At 43.2% G+C, this 18,870-nt stretch overlaps 1 protein-coding gene across 1 annotated transcript; it reads right to left on the bottom strand.

Annotated features, from left to right (window-relative positions):
• Nucleotides 1–17,302: 17,302 nt before the first annotated feature.
• LOC113886246 (calmodulin-like) lies at nt 17,303–18,322 on the bottom strand. The gene has a single exon (XM_027532303.1). The coding sequence runs from the start codon at nt 18,137–18,139 to the stop codon at nt 17,690–17,692; it is 450 nt and encodes a 149-aa protein (XP_027388104.1). The 5' UTR covers nt 18,140–18,322; the 3' UTR covers nt 17,303–17,689.
• Nucleotides 18,323–18,870: the final 548 nt, after the last annotated feature.

The following is an 18,870-nucleotide window of genomic DNA, read 5'->3' as shown; positions in this document are numbered from 1 at the left end:
TTGAGGTTTTTGTTTAAAGGATCTGGTTAGAGAAAAAGGACAGACTCACAGGGCAAGGCTGGGCATTCCCAGATCCAATTGATTGTGAGTTGAGTTCTACTAGACTTAAGCGTCAGGTGCTGATGTTAGTCACAGGCCACCTTTGGAGAATAATGGAGGAAAGAGATTTTTCCCAGACAGCAGTGTGGTCAGGGTCCCCCATGATCACACAGGGGAAAATGAGACAAGAGCCTTTACTTGTCTCTTGGCTCTATCAGTTCCCTGGGGGCTTAGGGGAGAGGATAAGAACATGGAGAAGGAAAGAGTCACTCGTGGTGCCCCTGGCACCTGATGCCCCTGGTGATAACCATCTTGTCTACACAGCTCTGGGCTCAGAGATGACTCAGCTCTGTGACAGCCCCGGGGTCTCCTTTCTAGGGAGGATAGAGATGGCTCATTGCTGGTATTTCACAAGTGAAGTATGTGATGAGTTCATGGTGAGTGATCTCTGGCCAGTGTCCAAATGTGAAAGGAAGAATGGAGGTGGAAAGTAGCCCTTTATTAAGCTTGATTACCTTGGGGATTTATAATGGCTATTTCTGGGTCTGGAATGATCTCCCAGTTCTTTGCATGGCTTGCTCCTTCTAAACATTCAGCATCATCTCAAATGTCTCCCCCTCAGGGAGGCCTTTCCTGGCCACTCCAGTCTCCCAGCACAGATTCTGATCCACTAATAAGACCATATACACTGAGTGCATTTGCCCACATGCTTTCATGGGCATCTTGAGAGCTTGAGAGTGTCCCCAACTTACAGATGAGGAAACTTAGGGTTAAATGTCTCCCTGGAGGCCACAGGGCCTGTGAGTAACTGAGCCAAGATTTGAATCCAGGCCTGTCCAACTGCTAATTCCAGTTGCTCCTTAGTCCTAGGCTTGGGGGGCCAGTAAGTGATGCAGAGAAGACGGTGGGGGATGGAGGGAGAAATTGAGAAAGGATCTCATCTATAAGGAAATATTCATTCTTCTAGTGAATACTTCTTCAAGGTGCTGTAAGCCTAGTGTGGAAAATGCTCGCTGTGTAGACAGAGCCTGGAATAAAGGAACACAGTGTGGACTATGCTGGGAACACAGATGCTGGGCCCAGGGGAAGGTGGCCCAAAGCCTAGTTTATGATCCTTTGCAGGATCCAGACCCCTTGGGAGCTTGTCCACCCAGAAGGCCAGCTTTTTTTTTTTTTTTTTTTTTGCATACGCTAGCAGGGGCCTTGTAGTCCAGGAATCAAAACTTCAGAAAAAAAATGGGACCAGATTGTAAGAGACATGCTCCCAGAGCCCTGGGAAGCCGATGCCTAATGTTGCCTTGGGTAGAGAGTTAGGAAGGCTTCCTGGTGGAGATGCAACTGAGTTGCATCTCAATAGATCAAAGGAGTTTTCTGTGTGGGTGGTGGGGAGGAGGGAATGCCCATCAAAGAGGGCAGCACTGGTGTGGTACTGGACTCCAGGAATTGTCAGTCACCTGGCAAGCTTAGCCCTAAGGGACATATAATATTAGTCAGTCTAAGCAGTATGAGCAGTACTAGCAATGCACAATTTACAAATAAGAACCTTGGATTTTTCTGGTCGTCCAGTGATTAAGTCTCTGCACTGTCACTGCAATGGATGGGGCTGTGATCCCTGTTCAGGGAACTGAGATTCTGCATGCTTCATGGTGGGGACAAAGAAAGAAATCTCTCTGTCCATCACAAGTCGTTGAGGGCTCTGATTGGAGATTTCTTCTCCTAGAGATGTAGAATAATAGAGGCTTCACCATCTGTAGTGTCACACTGGTTGCTGAGGCAGGGGGCAAGGCATGTGCTAATTCATGCAGTGACTATTGTGGATGAAGTGTTGTCTGCCATATCAGTAACCAAAGGATGTTACAGTTATCCAGCTGTCACATTACAGCCACTCCCAATGGTCAGTCCAGAGGCATTCAGGATGGCAAAAGGATGCCCTCCATCAAGTCCTCAGCTACTGAAGTCACTCCACTTCCCCACCAATTGTGTATCTAGAGGGGACTCGGGGTGAGAAGAAAGTGGATACTTGTCCTAGATAACTAAATGAAGTGAAATGAAAGTTGCTCAGTTGTGTCCAACTCTTTGCGACCCCATGGACTATACAATTCATGGAATTCTCCAGGCCAGAATACTGGAGTGGGTAGCCTTTCCCTTCTCCACAAGATCTTCCCGACCCAGGAATCGAACCGGGATCTCCTGCATTGCAAGCAGATTCTTTACCAATTGAGCTATGAGGGAAGCCCTAAGGTACATATCAAAGAAATGATTTCAATGAGCCCAGGCTCTTGCATCTTCCCATACATTGAAACACTCTTAAATTCCTTAACTTGAGATATTTGGCCTCCTTTAATTAAAAGTAATCTTTCAATGTTCCAACTGTCTGGTTTTTATTGGAAAACTCCTGTATATTCTGGATCCTCATTTATGTCTTCAGGGAAATCCCTTAGAACTATCTGAGAGGCTGCTTCAGGGCTTGAAGTCCTCAGAAATTTTGTAGACTAAAACAAGATTCTCAACTTTTCTGTTGCACATTTTTTCAGTCAATATTATCAAAGCATTTTCCAGCAGTGAGATGTGTCACTGTTCCCTGCATTATGTTGATGTAAACAAGCACAGGGCCACAGTGAACTCTGAGGGAGTATGGAAGTGTAAGCCAGCATGAGTTTAGGACAAAGACTTGATAGTCTGGACAAGAGCACCAATGATACACAGGACAGGGTAGAAGAGGGGAACCAAGACCAGGTCCCAGGGTGGGTTGGGGTGGGCTTGAAGTTCAAACTCACATTCAAGAGTATGAGTTTTATCCTCTGGCTGATGGGGATCTTTGAGTAGGTGAGTGAGATGTTAGACTGCAAGAATAAAGGAGAACAAAGGAAACTGAGGCTAAAGCATAAGAAGGATACAATAGATTAAAGACGTAAAGGGGAAGGAAGTATATTTAAAGAACCCAGAAACTGTAGAAAGAGGCTAGAGAAGACCCTTTGGACACTGAGTGAAGGTGCTGACCCCTAGCTTCCAATCCTTCCTTTAGACAGGAAGTGGGAGTATGGACTAGTGCAACTGAACTGAACGAACCGAACTTGAAGTGTGGACAGATATGTTGGGGGTTTTTTACATTGGAAAATCAAGATTTGGGTGGGGGCATGAGAACCAGCCTTTGTTGTTGTTATTGTTGTTGTTCAGCTGCTCAGTCGGGTCCAACTCTTTGCCACTCCATGGACTGCAGCACACCAGGCTTTCCTGTCCTTCACCATCTTCCGGAGCTTGCTCAATCTCATGTCCATTGAGCCAGGATTGCCATCCAACCATCTCATCCTCTGTCATCCCTTTCTCCTCCTGCCTTCAATCTTTCCCAGCATCAGGGTTTTCTAATGAGTCGGCTCTTTGCATCAAAAGTTTTTCATGATAAAAAAAAAAGTACCCTATGGCAAATTTTCAGAGTAGAATAAGGAAAAGGTTGAATGGGATATAGGGAGATTTCACTCCAATTTGATAACAACTTCTGTCATTAACTTACAATTGTTATTAAAATTGTTGCCAACACCTAGCACAGACTGGGCTTTGTGTGTGATATTCAAAAATGTTTATTTCTTTCCTGTTCTCAGAACCTAGGGAAGAAGGAATGAAAAGGTAATACTGAAGGCTAGGACATCGAAGGTAGGGTGGTAGGCTAGGGCAAGGTGGTAGGCTAGGGCAAGGTGGTAGTCTAAATCTGTGTGGCTTTCTCGAACAACCTTGAAGAAAGCGCCCACTCCTGCTGGTGTTTCGAATTCAGTTCAGTCACTCAGTCGTGTCTGACTCTTTGCAACCCCAGCACACCAGGACTGCAGCATGCCAGGCTTCCCTGTCCATCATCAACTCCCAGAGCTCATTCAAATTCATGTCCACTGAGTTGGTGATGCTATCCAACTGTTTCATCCTCTGTCATCCCCTTCTCCTCCTGCCTTCTATCTTTCCCAAATCATGGTCTTTTCCAATGAATTGGTTCTTCACATTAAGTGGCCAAAGTATTGGAGGTCCAGATTCAGCATCAGTCCCTCCAATGATTATTCAGGATTGATTTCCCTTAGGATTGACTGAGATTATCTCCTTTCAGTCCAAGGGACTCTCAAGAGTGTTCTCCAACTACACAGTTCGAAAACATCAATTCTTTGGTGCTCAGCCTTCTTTATGGTCCAACTCTCATATCCATACATGACTACTGGAAAAACCATAGCCTTGACTAGACAGACTTTGTTGGCAAAGTAATGTCTCTACTTTTGAATATGCTATCTAGGTTGGTCATAACTTCCCTTCCAAGGAGTAAGTGTCTTAATTTCATGGCTGCAATCACCATCTGCAGTGATTTTGGAGCATTAGACAACTCCAAATTCCCCCCTTGCCAAGAGAAGGATTACAGCCACCCCAAGAACTCTCCAGCTCGTTTTCTGAAATCCTGTAGGATATGAATGTTTTTCTTAAGGACTGTGAGACTTTCTTTAACTTGACTGGAGGTATTTACCCAGAAACAACACATCTCGTTCAAGATGGCTCAAGTCCCTACTTGTTCAGGGATCAGGAGATCTATCTCCTGTCTATTTTGGAGTACAATCCCTGCCAAGCTGTGTTGGCTCTTTAGAGCTATCCTGAGAAATCTTATCCATGGAAACTTAATTTTGGGGGTGTTCATTAAAATAGCACTCATTTATAGTCCTGAATAGGTAGCTGAGGTCTCCCAGGGCTCACAGATGTATTGAGTGTACTCTTCTGTTTTCTTCTATGCTTGACTCATGAGTAGTGAATCCAGGAGTCATGACCTTGTATCTTGAATGCTGTGAGGGTAGAAAGTATTACAGATTCTTCCATGTGGTCTGGAGTTGAGCCTATGGGGACCCATATTTCCAGGCTTTAATTAGGACTTGAGTCCCTGGAGCATACAGTGGTGGCTCTTCAGAATCTTTTGGGTCCTGGTTGATACCCCATAAGCATGAATCTTGTTGGAATTGCCCAATGGCCATGGCATAAGATTAGAGGGTCTGAGGGGCAGTCCTAAGATGGTGGAGAAATAGGACTGGGAGACCACTTTCTCCCCTACAAATTCATCGAAAGAACATTTGAACGCTGAGAAAATTCCACAAAACAACTTCTGAATGCTGGCAGAGGACATCAGGCACACAGAAAGGCAGCCCATTATCTTCAAAAGGAGGTAGGAAAAAATACAAAAGATAAAAAGAGAGACAAAAGAGGTAGGGATGGAGTCCTGGAAAGGGAGTCTTAAAACAGAGAGGAGTTTCCAAACAGCAGGAAACACTCTCACTGGCAGGTCTGTGGTGAGCTTTGGAATCTCAGAGGGCAACATAACAGGGAGGAAAAATAAATAAATAATTAAAACCACAGATTACATTCCTAACAGCAACTCCCAGCTGAGAAGCAGCTCAGATGCTCTCGCCATCACTAGTAAACGGGGACTGGACAGGGAGGCGCAAACTCCATTGCTTAGGGTAAAGACCAGGCCTGAATGCCCCAAGGGTAATCTGAGGGAACTAACTTGAGATAGCAAACCAGATTGTGGGATAGCTATCCCACAAAAAGCCCTAACCTAAGAAACTTCCAGGCCCACTCACAGAACAAAGGACTGAGCAGAGCTAGCCGGCTAGCTCTGTGGATTGGCCTATCCCCCACCGAAGATGTAGGCGAGGGCAGCCAGAGCTGGAAGGGGGCAATTGCAGGCCCAGAGAGGCATACTCTACCAAACTTCAAGCAGGCTTTGTTGCTAACCAAGACTCCTTATGGTGGAAATAAATGAAGCAGAGAGGAAAAAATAATTTTAAAAAATGAGGACAACCTCAGAGACCTCTGGGACAATGTTAAAAGCCCCAACATTTGAATCATAGGAGTCCCAGAAGAAGAAGATAAAAAGAAAGGCCATGAGAAAATACTTGAGGAGATAATAGTTGAAAACTTCCCTAAAATGGGGAAGGAAATAGTCACCCAAGTTCAAGAAACCCAGAGATTCCCGAACAGGAGAAACCCAAGGTGAAACGCCCCAAGACACTTATTAATCAAATTAACAAAGATCAAACACAAATAACAAATATTAAAAGCAGCAAGGGAAAAACAACAAATAACACACAAGGGGATTCCCATAAGGATAACAGCTGATTCTTCAAAAGAAACTCTTCAGGCCAGAAAGGAATGGCTGCTGCTCCTGCTAAGTCACTTCAGCTTCAGTCATGTCTGATTCTGTGCTACCCCATAGATGGCAGCCCAACAGGCTCCCCTGTCCCTGGGATTCTCCATGCAAGAACACTGGAGAGGGTTACCATTTCCTCCTCCAATGCATGAATGTGAAAAGTGAAAGTGAAGTCGTTCAGTCCTGTCTGACTCTTAGCGACCCCACGGACTGCAGCCTACCGGGCTCCTCTGTCCATGGGATTTTCCAGGCAAGAGAACTGGAGTAGGGTGCCATTGCCTTCTCTAGAAGGAAATGGCAGGACACACTTAAGTGATGAAAGAAAAAAACTTACAGTGCAGATTACTGTACCCATCAAGGATCTCATTCAAATATGAAAGAGAAATAAAAAGCTTTACAGACAAGCAAAAGCTGAGAGGATTCAACACCACCAAACCAGATCTTCAACAAATGTGAAAGGATCTTCTCTAGACAGGAAACACAGAAAGGGTGTATAAACTCAAACCCAAAACAACGAAGTAAATGGCAACAGAATCATACTTATCAATAATTACCTTAAATGTAAATGGGCTGAATGCCCCAACCAAAAGACTGAATGGATATAAAAACAAGACCTCTAAATATGTTGTCTACAAGAGACCCACCTCGAAATAAGAGACACATACAGACTGAAAGTGAAGGGCTGGAAAAAGATATTCCATGCAAATAGAGACTGAAAGAAGCAGGAGTAGCAATACTCATATCAGATAAAATAGACTTTAAAATAAAGGCCATGAAAGGAGACAAAGAAGGACACTACATAATGATCAAAGGATCAATCCAAGAAGAACATATAAAAATTTAAAATATATATGCACCCAACATAAGAGCACAGTAATATGTAAGACAAATGCTAACAAGTATGGAAGGGGAAATTAACAATAACACAATAATAATGGGAGACTTTAGTACCCCATTCACACCGATGGATAGATCAAATAAACAGAAAATTAACAAGGAAACACAAACTTTAAATGATACAATAGACCAGTTAGATCTAATTGATATCTATAGGACATTTCATCCCAAAACAATGAATTTCACCTTTTTCTCAACTGCACACGGAACCTTCTCCAAGATAGATCACATCCTGGGCCATAAATCTAGCTTTGGTAAATTCAAAAAAAATTGAAATCATCCCGAGCATCTTTCTGACCACAATGAGGTAAGATTAGATCTCAATTACAGGAGAAAAACTATTAAAAATTCCAACATATAGAGGCTGAACAACATGCTGCTGAATAACCAACAAATCACAGAAGAAATCAAAAAATAAATCAAAATATGCAAAGAAATGAATGAAAATGAAAGCACAACAACTGCAAACCTATGGCACACTGTGAAAACCATGCTAAGGGGAAGGTTCATAGCAATACAGGCTTACCTCAAGAAATAAGAAAAAGTCAAATAAATAACCTAACTCTACACCTAAAGCAACTAGAAAAGGAAGAAATTAAGAACCCCAGGGTTATTAGAAGGAAAGAAATCTTTAAAAATCGGGCACAAATAAATGCAAAAGAAACAAGAGAGACCATAGCAAAAATCAACAAAGCCAAAAGCTGGTTCTTTGAGACGATAAATAAAATTGACAAACCGTTAGCCAGACTCATCAAGAAACAAAGGGAGAAAAACAAAATCAATAAAATTAGAAATGGAAAGATCACAACAGACAATACAGAAATACAAAGGATCATAAGAGACTACTATCAGTAATTTTAAGCCAATAAAATGGACAACTTGGAAGAAATGGACAAATTCTTAGAAAAGTACAACTTTCCAAAACTGAACCAAGAAGAAATAGAAAATCTTAACAGACCCATCACAAGCACAGAAATTAAAAGTGTAATTAGAAATCTTCCAGCAAACAAAAACCCAGGACTAGACGGCTTCACAGCTGAATTCTACCAAAAATTTAGAGAAGAGCTAACACCTATCCTACTCAAACTCTTCCAGAAATTTGCAGAGGAAGGTAGACTTCCAAACTCATTCTACGAGGCCACCATCACCTTAATACCAACACCTGACAAAGATGCCACAAAAAAAGAAAACTACAGGCCAGTATCACTGAAGAACATAGATGCAAAAATCCTTAACAAAATTCTAGCAATCAGAATCCAACAACACATTAAAAAGATCATACATCATGACAAAGTGGGCTTTATCCCAAGGATGCAAGGATCTTTCAATATCCACAAATCAATCAATGTAATACACAACATTAACAAATTGAAAGATAAAAACTATATGATTATCTCAATAGATGCAGAGAAAGCCTTTGACAAAATTCAACATCCATTTATGATAAAACCCTACAGAATGCAGGAATAGAAGGAACATACCTCAACATAAGAAAAGCTATATATGACAAACCCACAGCAAACATTATCCTCAATGGTGAAAAATTGAAAGCATTTCCCCTAAAGTCAGGAACAAGACAAGGGTGCCCACTCTCACCACTACTATTCAACATAGTTTTGGAAGTTTTGGCTACAGCAATCAGAGCAGGAAAAGAAATAAAAGGAATCCAGACTGGAAAAGAAGAAGTAAAGCTCTCACTGTTTGCAGATGACATGATCCTTTACATAGAAAACCTTAAAGACTCCACCAGAAAATTACTAGAGGTAACCAATGAATATAGTAAAGTTGCAGGATATAAAATTAACACACAGAAATCCCTTTCATTTCTATGCACTAACAATGAGAAAACAGAAAGAGACATTAAGGAAACAATTCCATTCACGATTGCAATGAAAAGAAACAAAAGACCTATATATAGAAAACTATAAAACACTGATGAAAGAAATCAAAGAGGACACAAATAGATGAAGAAATACACCATGTTCATGGATCATAAGAATCAATATAGTGAAAATGAGTATACTACCCAAAGCAATCTATAGATTCAATGCAATCCCTATCAAGCTACCAATGGTATTTTTCAGAGAACTAGAACAAATAATTTCACAATTTGTATGGAAATACAAAAAATCTCGAATAGCCAAAGTAATCTTGAGAAAGAAGAATGGAACTGGAGGAATCAACCTGCCTGACTTCAGCCTGTACTGTAAAGCTACAGTCATCAAGACAGTATGATGCTGCCACAAAGACAGAAATATAGATCAATGGAACAAAATAGAAAGCCCAGAGATAAATCCACGCGCCTATGGACACCTTATCTTTGACAAAGGAGGCAAAAATATACAATGGAGAAAAGACAATCTCTTTAATAAGTGGTGCTGGGAAAACTGGTCAACCACTTGTAAAAGAATGAAACTAAAAGACTTTCTAACACCATACACAAAAATAAACTCAAAATGGAATAAAGATCTAAATGTAAGACCAGAAACTATAAAACTCCTAGAGGAAAACATAGGCAAAACACTCTCCGACATAAATCATAGCAGGATCCTCTATGACCCACCTCCCAGAATACTGGAAATAAAAACAAAAATAAACAAATGGGACCTAATTAAAATTAAAAGCTTTTACACAATGAAGGAAACTATAAGTGAAGTGAAAAGATAGCCTTCATAATGGAAGGAAATAATAGCAAATGAAGCAACTCACAAAGAATTAACCTCAAAAATATACAAACTGCTACTCCAGCTCAATTCCAGAAAAATAAACCACCCAATCAAAAAATGGGCCAAAAAACTAAACAGACATTTCTCCAAAGAAGACATACTGATGGCTAACAAACACATAAAAAGATGCTCAACATCACTCATTATCAGAGAAATGCAAATCAAAACCACAATGAGGTACCATTTCATGCCAGTCAGAATGGCTGCTATACAAAAGTCTACAAGCAGTATATGCTGGAGAGGGTGTGGAGAAAAGGGAACCCTCTTCACTGTTGGTGGGAATGCAACCTAGTACAGCCACTATGGAGAACAGTGTGGAGATTCCTTTAAAAACTGGAAATAGAACCGCCATATGACCCAGCAATCCCACTGCTGGGCATACACACTGAGGAAACCAAAATTGAAAGAGACACATGTACCCCAATGTTCATCGCAGCACTGTTTACAGTAGCTAGGACATGGAAGCAACCTAGATGTCCATTGGAGACGAATGAATAAGAAAGCTGTGGTACTTATACACAATGGAATATTACTCAGCTATTAAAAAGAATGAATTTGAATCAGCTCTAATGAGGTGGATGAAACTGGAGCCTATTATACAGAGTGAAGTAAGTCAGAAAGAAAAACACCAATATAGTTTATTAAGGTGTATATATATGGAATTTAGAAAGATGGTAACAACGACCCTATATTCGAGACAGCAAAAGAGACACAGATGTGAAGAACAGACTTTTGGACTCTGTGGGAGAAGGTGAGGGTGGGATGATTTGAGAGAATTGCACTGAAACATGTATATTACCATATGTGAAATAGATTGCCAGTCCAGGTTTGGTGCATGAGACAGGGGCTCAGGGCCAGTGCACTGGGATCACCCTGAGGAATGGTGTGGAAAGAGAGGTGAGAAGAGTTTTTAGGATGGGGAACATATGTACACCCATGACTGATTCATGTCAATGTATGGTGAAAACCACTACAATAGTATAAATTAATTAACCTCCAATTAAAATAAATAAATGTTTTGCCATATATCAACATGAATTGTGAAGTTAAAAAATAAAATTAAAAAATAAAAAATAAATGTAAAATTTTTTAAATCTCTATTGTTATTTTAGTTCTTCTGTCCTTGTCTTTTTTTTACCTCCTTCTCACTATATTTCTTTTATTACTTGTTTTAAATGACTGAATTATGATGTGTCTGGTGTAGTTTTCATATTTCTTGTGCTTTAGTTGGTTGAGTTTTTCTATATGTGGGTTTAAAGCTTTCATCAATTTTGGAAACTTTTCAGTCAATAGTTCTTCAGCTATTTTCTCTGTTCTCTTGTCTCTCACTTCTTTGGGGACTCCAGCTACATACATTTTAGTATTCTTAAAGTTGCTTCAAAGCTCTCTGATGCTGTTTATTTTTTCCCCACAGTTTATTTTCTTTTTTTTTTAACTTATGGGTGTTTTGCATAGTTTCAGTCGCTATTTCTTCAAGTTTACTGATTTTTTTCTTTTGTTGTATCTAATTTGCTATTACATCCATCCAGTATACTTTTATCCATTTCTAGGTGTTTGATGTGGATCCTTTTATATTTTCCATGACTTTACTTAACATACTCAATATTTTTTAGCTTCTTGAGTATATCTGCCATGGTTGTAGTAAACATTTCAATGTCTTTGCCTGCTAATTCTGTTATCTGTATTTTTGTGTGTGTTTCTACTGATTGATTGTTCCCCCTCGCTATGGAACATATTTTCCTGCTTCTTTGTACACTGGAAATTTTTAATTGGATGTAGATTTTTAAGCGTCTGAGCCACCAGGGAAGCCAAATTGGATGTCTGATGCTGTAAATTTAACCCTGTTGAGTGCTTAATATTTTTATATTTTTATAAATATTCTTGCATTGTTTGGGGACATTGTTAAGTTACTTGAAAGCAGTTTGATCCTTTGAAGGCTTGCTGTTCAGCTTTGTTAGCTGAGATCATACCAGCCTTTAGGCCATAGTTAATTTTCCCCACTACCACAGCAATATCCTCGTCAATGCTCTATTCATGTCATCTGAATTAGGAGGTAACTCCAATGGCACCCCACTCCAGTACTCTTGCCTGGAAAATCCCATGGACGGAGAAGCCTGGTAGGCTGCAGTCCATGGGGTCGCTAAGAGTCGGACACGACTGAGCGACTTCACTTTCACTTTTCACTTTCATACATTGGAGGAGGAAATGGCAACCCACTCCAGTGTTCTTGCCTGGAGAATCCCAGGGACGGCGGGGTCTGGTGGGTTGCCGTCTATGGGGTTGCACAGAGTCGAACATGACTGAAGCGACTTAGCAGCAGCAGCTACTCCAGTAGGTGAGGACACAAATTAATCTTGGCTCAGTTTGAGGGTCAAGGATTGTTCTCTCTAAACCTGATCAGTATTGTCAACACTCAGCAGAAACTTGGAGGGGGTTGTCATGAAGATTTCCAGAGTTCTCTCTGTGTAGCTCTACCCTGTGACCTCTGGCTACCCAGGCCCAACTCTCTCTTCCCAACTTGGGAAGACTGTTGGGCTCTGGTTGGATACCCTGTCCCTATGCCATGTCCTGGAAATTTTGTCTAGAGTTGAGACAATCATAGAATTCACCTACAATTGAATCCCCAACACACACACACCAGAAATTCATCCTCTACTACCTGATGTCCAATGTCTGAACACTGTTTCATTTATTGTGTCTGGTTTGCAGTTGTTTGAGGCAGGAGAGTAAATCTGGTTCCTGCTCCTCTAAGTATGCTAAAACATGAAGGTCCCCCTTGCTGTCAGCACTCACTGAGCACCTCATGCATACTAGGCATTGACCTCAGTGCAAGGATGCTGACATACATGAGACATGCACTGGGTCCCTGGGTATTTCTCAGTCTTGCTGGAGAAACACGACGATTCCTATGTAGTAATTTTCATGTGGTGCTTACAGAGCATCACTGAAGAGTAGGATGAAGACTTTCAGAGAAGGAGCAAGTAACGCTTTCCGGATATCTGACAATGAAGGGTCAGTAGGCATTTTTCAAGTTGGAGAAGGTGTGGGGAAGAAATTGTAGCCCAGGTAGAGGAAATGGTAAGAGCAAAAACAGAGCAGCAGAGTGGTGAGCTCCCAGAGGGCAGGATCCCCATTATATTGATCTTCATAGATGTGAAATATTTGTCAGGTGATTGGAAGTATGTTGTTTGTTCTGGGAATCAGTAGAACAGAGTGCTGGTGGAGTCCACAGCTCATAGGAGAGTAGACGGAGATTTCACTGAAAGAGTCAGCTCTGGGTACACGGGTGCAGAGTTTTGAATGCCAAACCAAGGAGTACAAGATTGAATGTGATACTAAACACTGGGTTTTAAAAAAACATTTTTCAGCAGTGTATGAGAGCTCTGACTGACTGTGTTCTCTGGATATTTCTGGGGGGTGTGGAAGAGGGCTGGAGAAGGCTGAGTCTGATAAAAGCAGGTGGGCAGCTGCTGGAGAGCCTGGCTTCTGGTGGATATTCTGCACTAGGAGCCCAGAGCTCACTGCAGCTCTAATACAGAACTGCCCCCTCTCACCCGTGTGGTAATGGCCTTTGTAGATTTCTGCCTAAGTCATGAGATTTGAGGAGGTTCTGGTCTGGTTTTCTCTTTTTCTGTAGCTACACTGTTGCCCCAACACACCCGCCTCTCCTGTACCTACAAGTTTTTAGGGTCAGACATTACTAGCAGGTGTAGGATCTGGAGCTGCCCCCACTCTATAGCAGCCTAGAATGACCCCAGGTCAGCAAGAAAAGCAGTCTCATGATCTTGAACTTTGAACAGATACACTTGAGTGACCCTATACAGACTCCTGTTATTTGTCCTGACTGTGTCTTCGACTTGACCTTTGTATTGATACTTCCTTAAGGAAGGTTGAATCTATTTCCTCAACTTGGTCTGCAGATGAGAAAGCGTGGTGTTGGGTGGAGACTGCCAGCTGCAGAGTGATATCCTTTCTGGGTCATCTCAACAGCTGGGATGGGATAAAAAGAAATGAAGTTCCACATGTAGTAGCTTAAAATGGCTTTTAAGTCAGAGCCAGAGGCCAGACAATGAAGAGACTTCTCTTAAATGGTGGAAGTGCATTTTACTCTCAGGAAGTTTCAGGGAGGGCTACATGTTAGATGACCTGTTTCTTGGCCTCTGTAGTGATTAAAGCTGAATGCTATGGATCTGAGTTCCATCCAGCCATCTGAGTCCTGTCATTCTCTTGACTGATGCAGTCTCTGAAGAATCTGAAGTTTTTTCTCCTTAGTGTCCATGTGAGAAGGGCTTGAGTTGCAGAGGTAGGAATGGACTGAGTGTGGAAGCTCAGCCATGGTGATGAAAATCATGACCCTTTATTGAGTCTGGCCTGAGAGCAGGGCATTAGTCTCCCCCAGAACTAACTCATTTCCTCCTTATAAACCCCCTACCAAAGAGAGTGACTGGAAAAAAAAGAGAGAGAGGTATGCAAAGATGAAGTAAGCTGCCTCTGTACTTCCTTGCTCCCTCTCCCAAAGACTCCTCCTGCCCTCCCAGGTTCTCTGTAAGGACCACGTAGCATTTACTATGCAGAGCCCTCCCTCCATCCCTCTGTGCCCTGCAGGTGAGGCATCACAACTGCAGGTGAGGAATCCTAGCTGGAGATGGGGGGGTTCGAGCAGGAGGGAGGAGGAGGGTTGGAGTCAGCAGAGGTGAAGGATTAGGGCATTGGATTTCCAACTGCTCTTAGGGAAGGTCCCTTGGGAGCCCCCTTGTGGTCAAAGGAAAGACTGAGCTGGGAGAGAAGGGCTCTCCCCCTCCCCAACTCTCCCTCCTCCTCCCCCTAGAGCATGGCCTCTGTGATGTGTCCTGAGTGCTGAGGGGTTCAAAAGTTTGGAAAACAACAAGAGTAGGCACAGCAGACACGTGGAAAAAGAGGATGGAGGGGCAGATCCTGACAGCACATCAGGCTGTGCTTAGACTGCTACCAGGTGGAGGGTGAAGGGAGTTTTAAGCAGAAGAGGGAGGCAGGAGATGGTGAGCTTCAAGAAAGGGTGGAGATGTGCTCTGCTGAGTTGCTCAGTCGTGTCTGACTCTTTGCGATCCCTTGGACTGTAGCCCGCCAGGCTCCTCTGTCCATGGAATTCTCTAGGCAAGAATACTGGAGTATGTTACCATTCCCTTCTCCAGGGGCTCTTCCTCACCCAGGAATCAAAAGTGGATCTCCTGTATTGCAGGTGGATTCTTTACCGGCTGAGCTACCAGGGAGTTAGCTGGAAGTAATTTTTTTTTAATTAATCCTAAGTTTAGTGATTGTAGCCATGAAATTAAAAAACACTTACTCCTTGGAAGGAAAGTTATGACCAACCTAGATAGCATATTCAAAAGCAGAGGCATTACTTTGCCAACAAAGTTCCATCTAGTCAAAGCTATGGTTTTTCCAGTGGTCATGTATGGATGTGAGAGTTGGACTGTGAAGAAAGCTGAGCGCCAAAGAATTGATGCTTTTGAACTGTGGTGTTGGAGAAGACTCTTGAGAGTCCCTTGAACTGCAAGGAGATCCAACCAGTCCATCCTAAAGGAGATGAGTCCTGGGTGTTCTTTGGAAGGACTGATGCTAAAGCTGAAACTCCAATACTTTGGCCACTTCATGCGAAGAGTTGACTCATTGGAAAAGACTCTGATGCTGGGAGGGATTGGGGGCAGGAGGAGATGACTAAATGGCATCACCGACTCAATGGACATGAGTTTGGGTGAACTTCAGGAGTTGGTGGTGGACAGGGAGGCTTGACGTGCTGCAATTCATGGGTTCGCAACGAGTCGGACACGACTGAGTGACTGAACTGAACTGAACTGAAGTTACCTGGATATTGCAAGTATGAAGACCGATTTGGAGTTTGCGGAAGGGCAATGAAAGATGCATAATAGTTACCAAACCACAAGTTCATGTGCCCGATGTTCAGTGAGGCCAAACAATACCAAAACATCAGAGTTTGGAGCAGAGAAAGGTTTATTTCATGGCGCTGCAAGAAAATGGATGGCTCATGCCTTAAAAACCCCAAACTCCCGCAAAGCTTTCAGGAAAGCCTTTTCATAGGAAAAGGGATGGAGGGCCCTGGTTAATTGTTGCAAACTTCTTGATGTCAGATCATTTGTTCTTGAGGTCAGGGCATAGCAAAGTAATGACGTTCCTGTAAATCTCTACCAAAGTAATGTCATTATCTGTTCTGACAAGAAAGGGCAAGGTCCCAAGGTACCATTTTCTCCCTCTCAGGTCCCAGTCCTGGATGAAGAAACAGATCTCAGTTGGCAGCTTCTTTAGGGCCAGGTTCTCAGACTCAGCCCAGCTGTTATTGCTGACAGAGGCAGGTGCCCAGGACCTAACCGGCCCTCAGGCTCCTCAGCCCACCAAAATGAATATGGTAGGGGGAGCGATGTGTGACTGGTGTCCTTCAGACTGTGACCCAGGCTAGCTACTGCTGCCATTAGGTTGAAGAGACAGGAATGGGGGAGAGTTTCACCATCACCTGAAAGTCTGGCCCAAGACTGCTGGGAGATGTTGGTGAGGGCTCTGGAGCCCTGAGGGATAGAGCACTTAACCTCTTCCCTGGGCTACCAGCTCATCTGCTGGCCTAAAGCTGGGGAGCCAGAGGACCCTATGTAGAACCGCAAGATCTGCCTCATACACCACTTCAGTCTGAGGACCACACTTGGGCAACTGTTGGTTGAATGGTCACTCACTGACAGTTGGTTGTTCAAGGGAGGGGCCCACTGTGGTACCAACCAGTGGCTGAACAGAACCCCTAATGGTCCAGGGGTAACTGATGCCTGATAACTACCTGAGGAGCAATTACTCACAGCAATGCCACCTCCTAAGGACTGTACTTCACAGCATTCTGTTACAAAATTAGTCCCATTTTACCATCAAGAAGCAAAGTTAAGAGGCTGAATAATTTGCCCAAGGTCACAGAGCCAGTAAAAGGTCAAGATAGGATTTTTTTTTTTTAAGTTAATGGTCTTTTTATTGGAAAAAAAAAAAGACTAGCATTTACAACTTGGAATGGACGTAAATTGTGAATTTCTTGAACAGCAATGTTGATGGTTGTGCTGAAGTCCACAGCCACAGCCTGCTCTGCCGGCTTCAAGTCATGGTTCGGAAGGTTTTAAAAACAGAGTCCAAAGATGCTCCCTTGATAAAAGTTTCTTTTTAAAAATTTGTATAAATGGTGATAGCCTGACACCCATTCCACTCAGCACAACGCGGACAACGCCGCAGACACAGACGGGCGCACCGCCAGCGCGTCACGGTCGCCAGGGGGCGGTAGAGAGGCCCGCCCTGCAGCAGGGGCGCTCCGCCTGGACAGTTACCCACACGGCATCCTGAGGCGAACCAATTTTAAACGCCTCTTCTCAGTAAACCGGCTACAATTTACACTAACAATTTGAACTAGAACCCCTCTGAGTAGGTTTTGAATTTGTTTTTTCACTTTTCATTTTTAATACAAACGCCTGACGGTGCTCAATTGTCAAGCTGCATGCATGAAAAACTGGCCAGCCCGAACAGTGTGATTAATCATGAGCAGACGGGCCTGCCAGGAGCCCATTAAGTGCTTCCTTATCGTTAAGGTAGGACAAGTATTTATATCGGAAAACTCATGTGTAGCTTGATCTTTAGGGGACAGGACCACCAACCAATACATGCAGATTTGTGTGTGTGGACAGAAGGTACTTTTGACATTCAGTTTTGCTATATAGAAACAGAATGAGTAAATGAACTTTTTCTTTTCTTTTTTTTTTTTTTTTTTTTTTTTTGCAAGAGGTAAGTAAAAGATTCAACTTGATTCTTCTAGAGGGGGGAAAAAGGAGTTGAAAGTAGGTCTTCATTTTGCAGTCATCATCTGTACGAATTCTTCGTAGTTGACCTGCCCGTCTCCGTCGATGTCTGCTTCTCTGATCATCTCATCTACTTCCTCATCTGTTAGCTTCTCTCCCAGGTTTGTCATGACGTGGCGGAGCTCTGCGGCGCTGATGTAACCGTTGCCATCCTTATCAAAGACTCGGAATGCCTCGCGGATTTCTTCTTCACTGTCGGTGTCTTTCATTTTTCTAGCCATCATAGTCAAAAATTCTGGGAAGTCAATGGTGCCATTACCATCAGCGTCCACCTCGTTGATCATGTCGTGCAATTCGGCTTCTGTTGGGTTCTGGCCCAACGACCTCATGACGGTTCCAAGTTCCTTGGTTGTGATGGTGCCATCACCGTCTTTGTCAAACAGGGAGAAAGCTTCCTTGAATTCAGCAATCTGCTCTTCGGTCAGCTGATCAGCCATGGTGCGAGCGAGGCAGGGAGGCCGAGAGAGCGAGGGTGGCCGCGCAGGGGCCGGGACCGCAGGGCGCCTCCGCTACAGCTGCTGCCGGGGCCCCGTGTGCGCTGAGCGCTGTGCCGCCGCCGACCGCCGCTGCCGCCAACTGCGCTAACGGCTCCGCACCAGCCAGGCTCCCAGCACCGCCGCCGCCAAGATAGGATTTAAATCTGGAATCAGATTTAAATTAAATTTAAATCCCAATTTAACTGTTCGTTAAATTGGGCTCTGAAGCCCTGAACTCTTTCCACTGTCTTTCAGACTGTCTTAACTATTTATCACTGGGGAGTGTGGAGGAATCTCCAATTTTAATCACAACCCCAGAAATTTGTAGAAAGAAAGAAAACTAAAAAAATTCTCCCTTCTGGAGTGTACTGGGCAACTTTTCAGATTGTCGAGGCAGGCATGGTGTTTGGGGGCAAGGGATAAGCACATGATAGGTGGCTTGCTTTTGTCAAGTCCTGTGGAAAGTTAGGTTACTGAATATTTGGTTACATTTTTTAAAATTTTTACTTATGTATTTATTTTGGCTGTGCTGGGTCTGTGTTGCTGCGTGGGCTTTTCTCTAGTTGTGGAGATGAGGTCTGCTCTCTACTTGTGGTGCACAGGCTTCTCATTGCGGTTGCTTCTTTTGTCGTGGAGCATGGGTTCTAGGTCACGTGAGCTTCATTGATTGCGGTTCCCGGGGCTCTAGAGCA

This window comes from Bos indicus x Bos taurus, chromosome 29, assembly GCF_003369695.1.
Source record: "Bos indicus x Bos taurus breed Angus x Brahman F1 hybrid chromosome 29, Bos_hybrid_MaternalHap_v2.0, whole genome shotgun sequence".
NCBI lineage: Eukaryota > Metazoa > Chordata > Mammalia > Artiodactyla > Bovidae > Bos > Bos indicus x Bos taurus.
The sequence above is the reverse complement of the archived record's forward strand: the minus strand, read 5'-3'. Positions and strand labels throughout refer to the sequence as shown.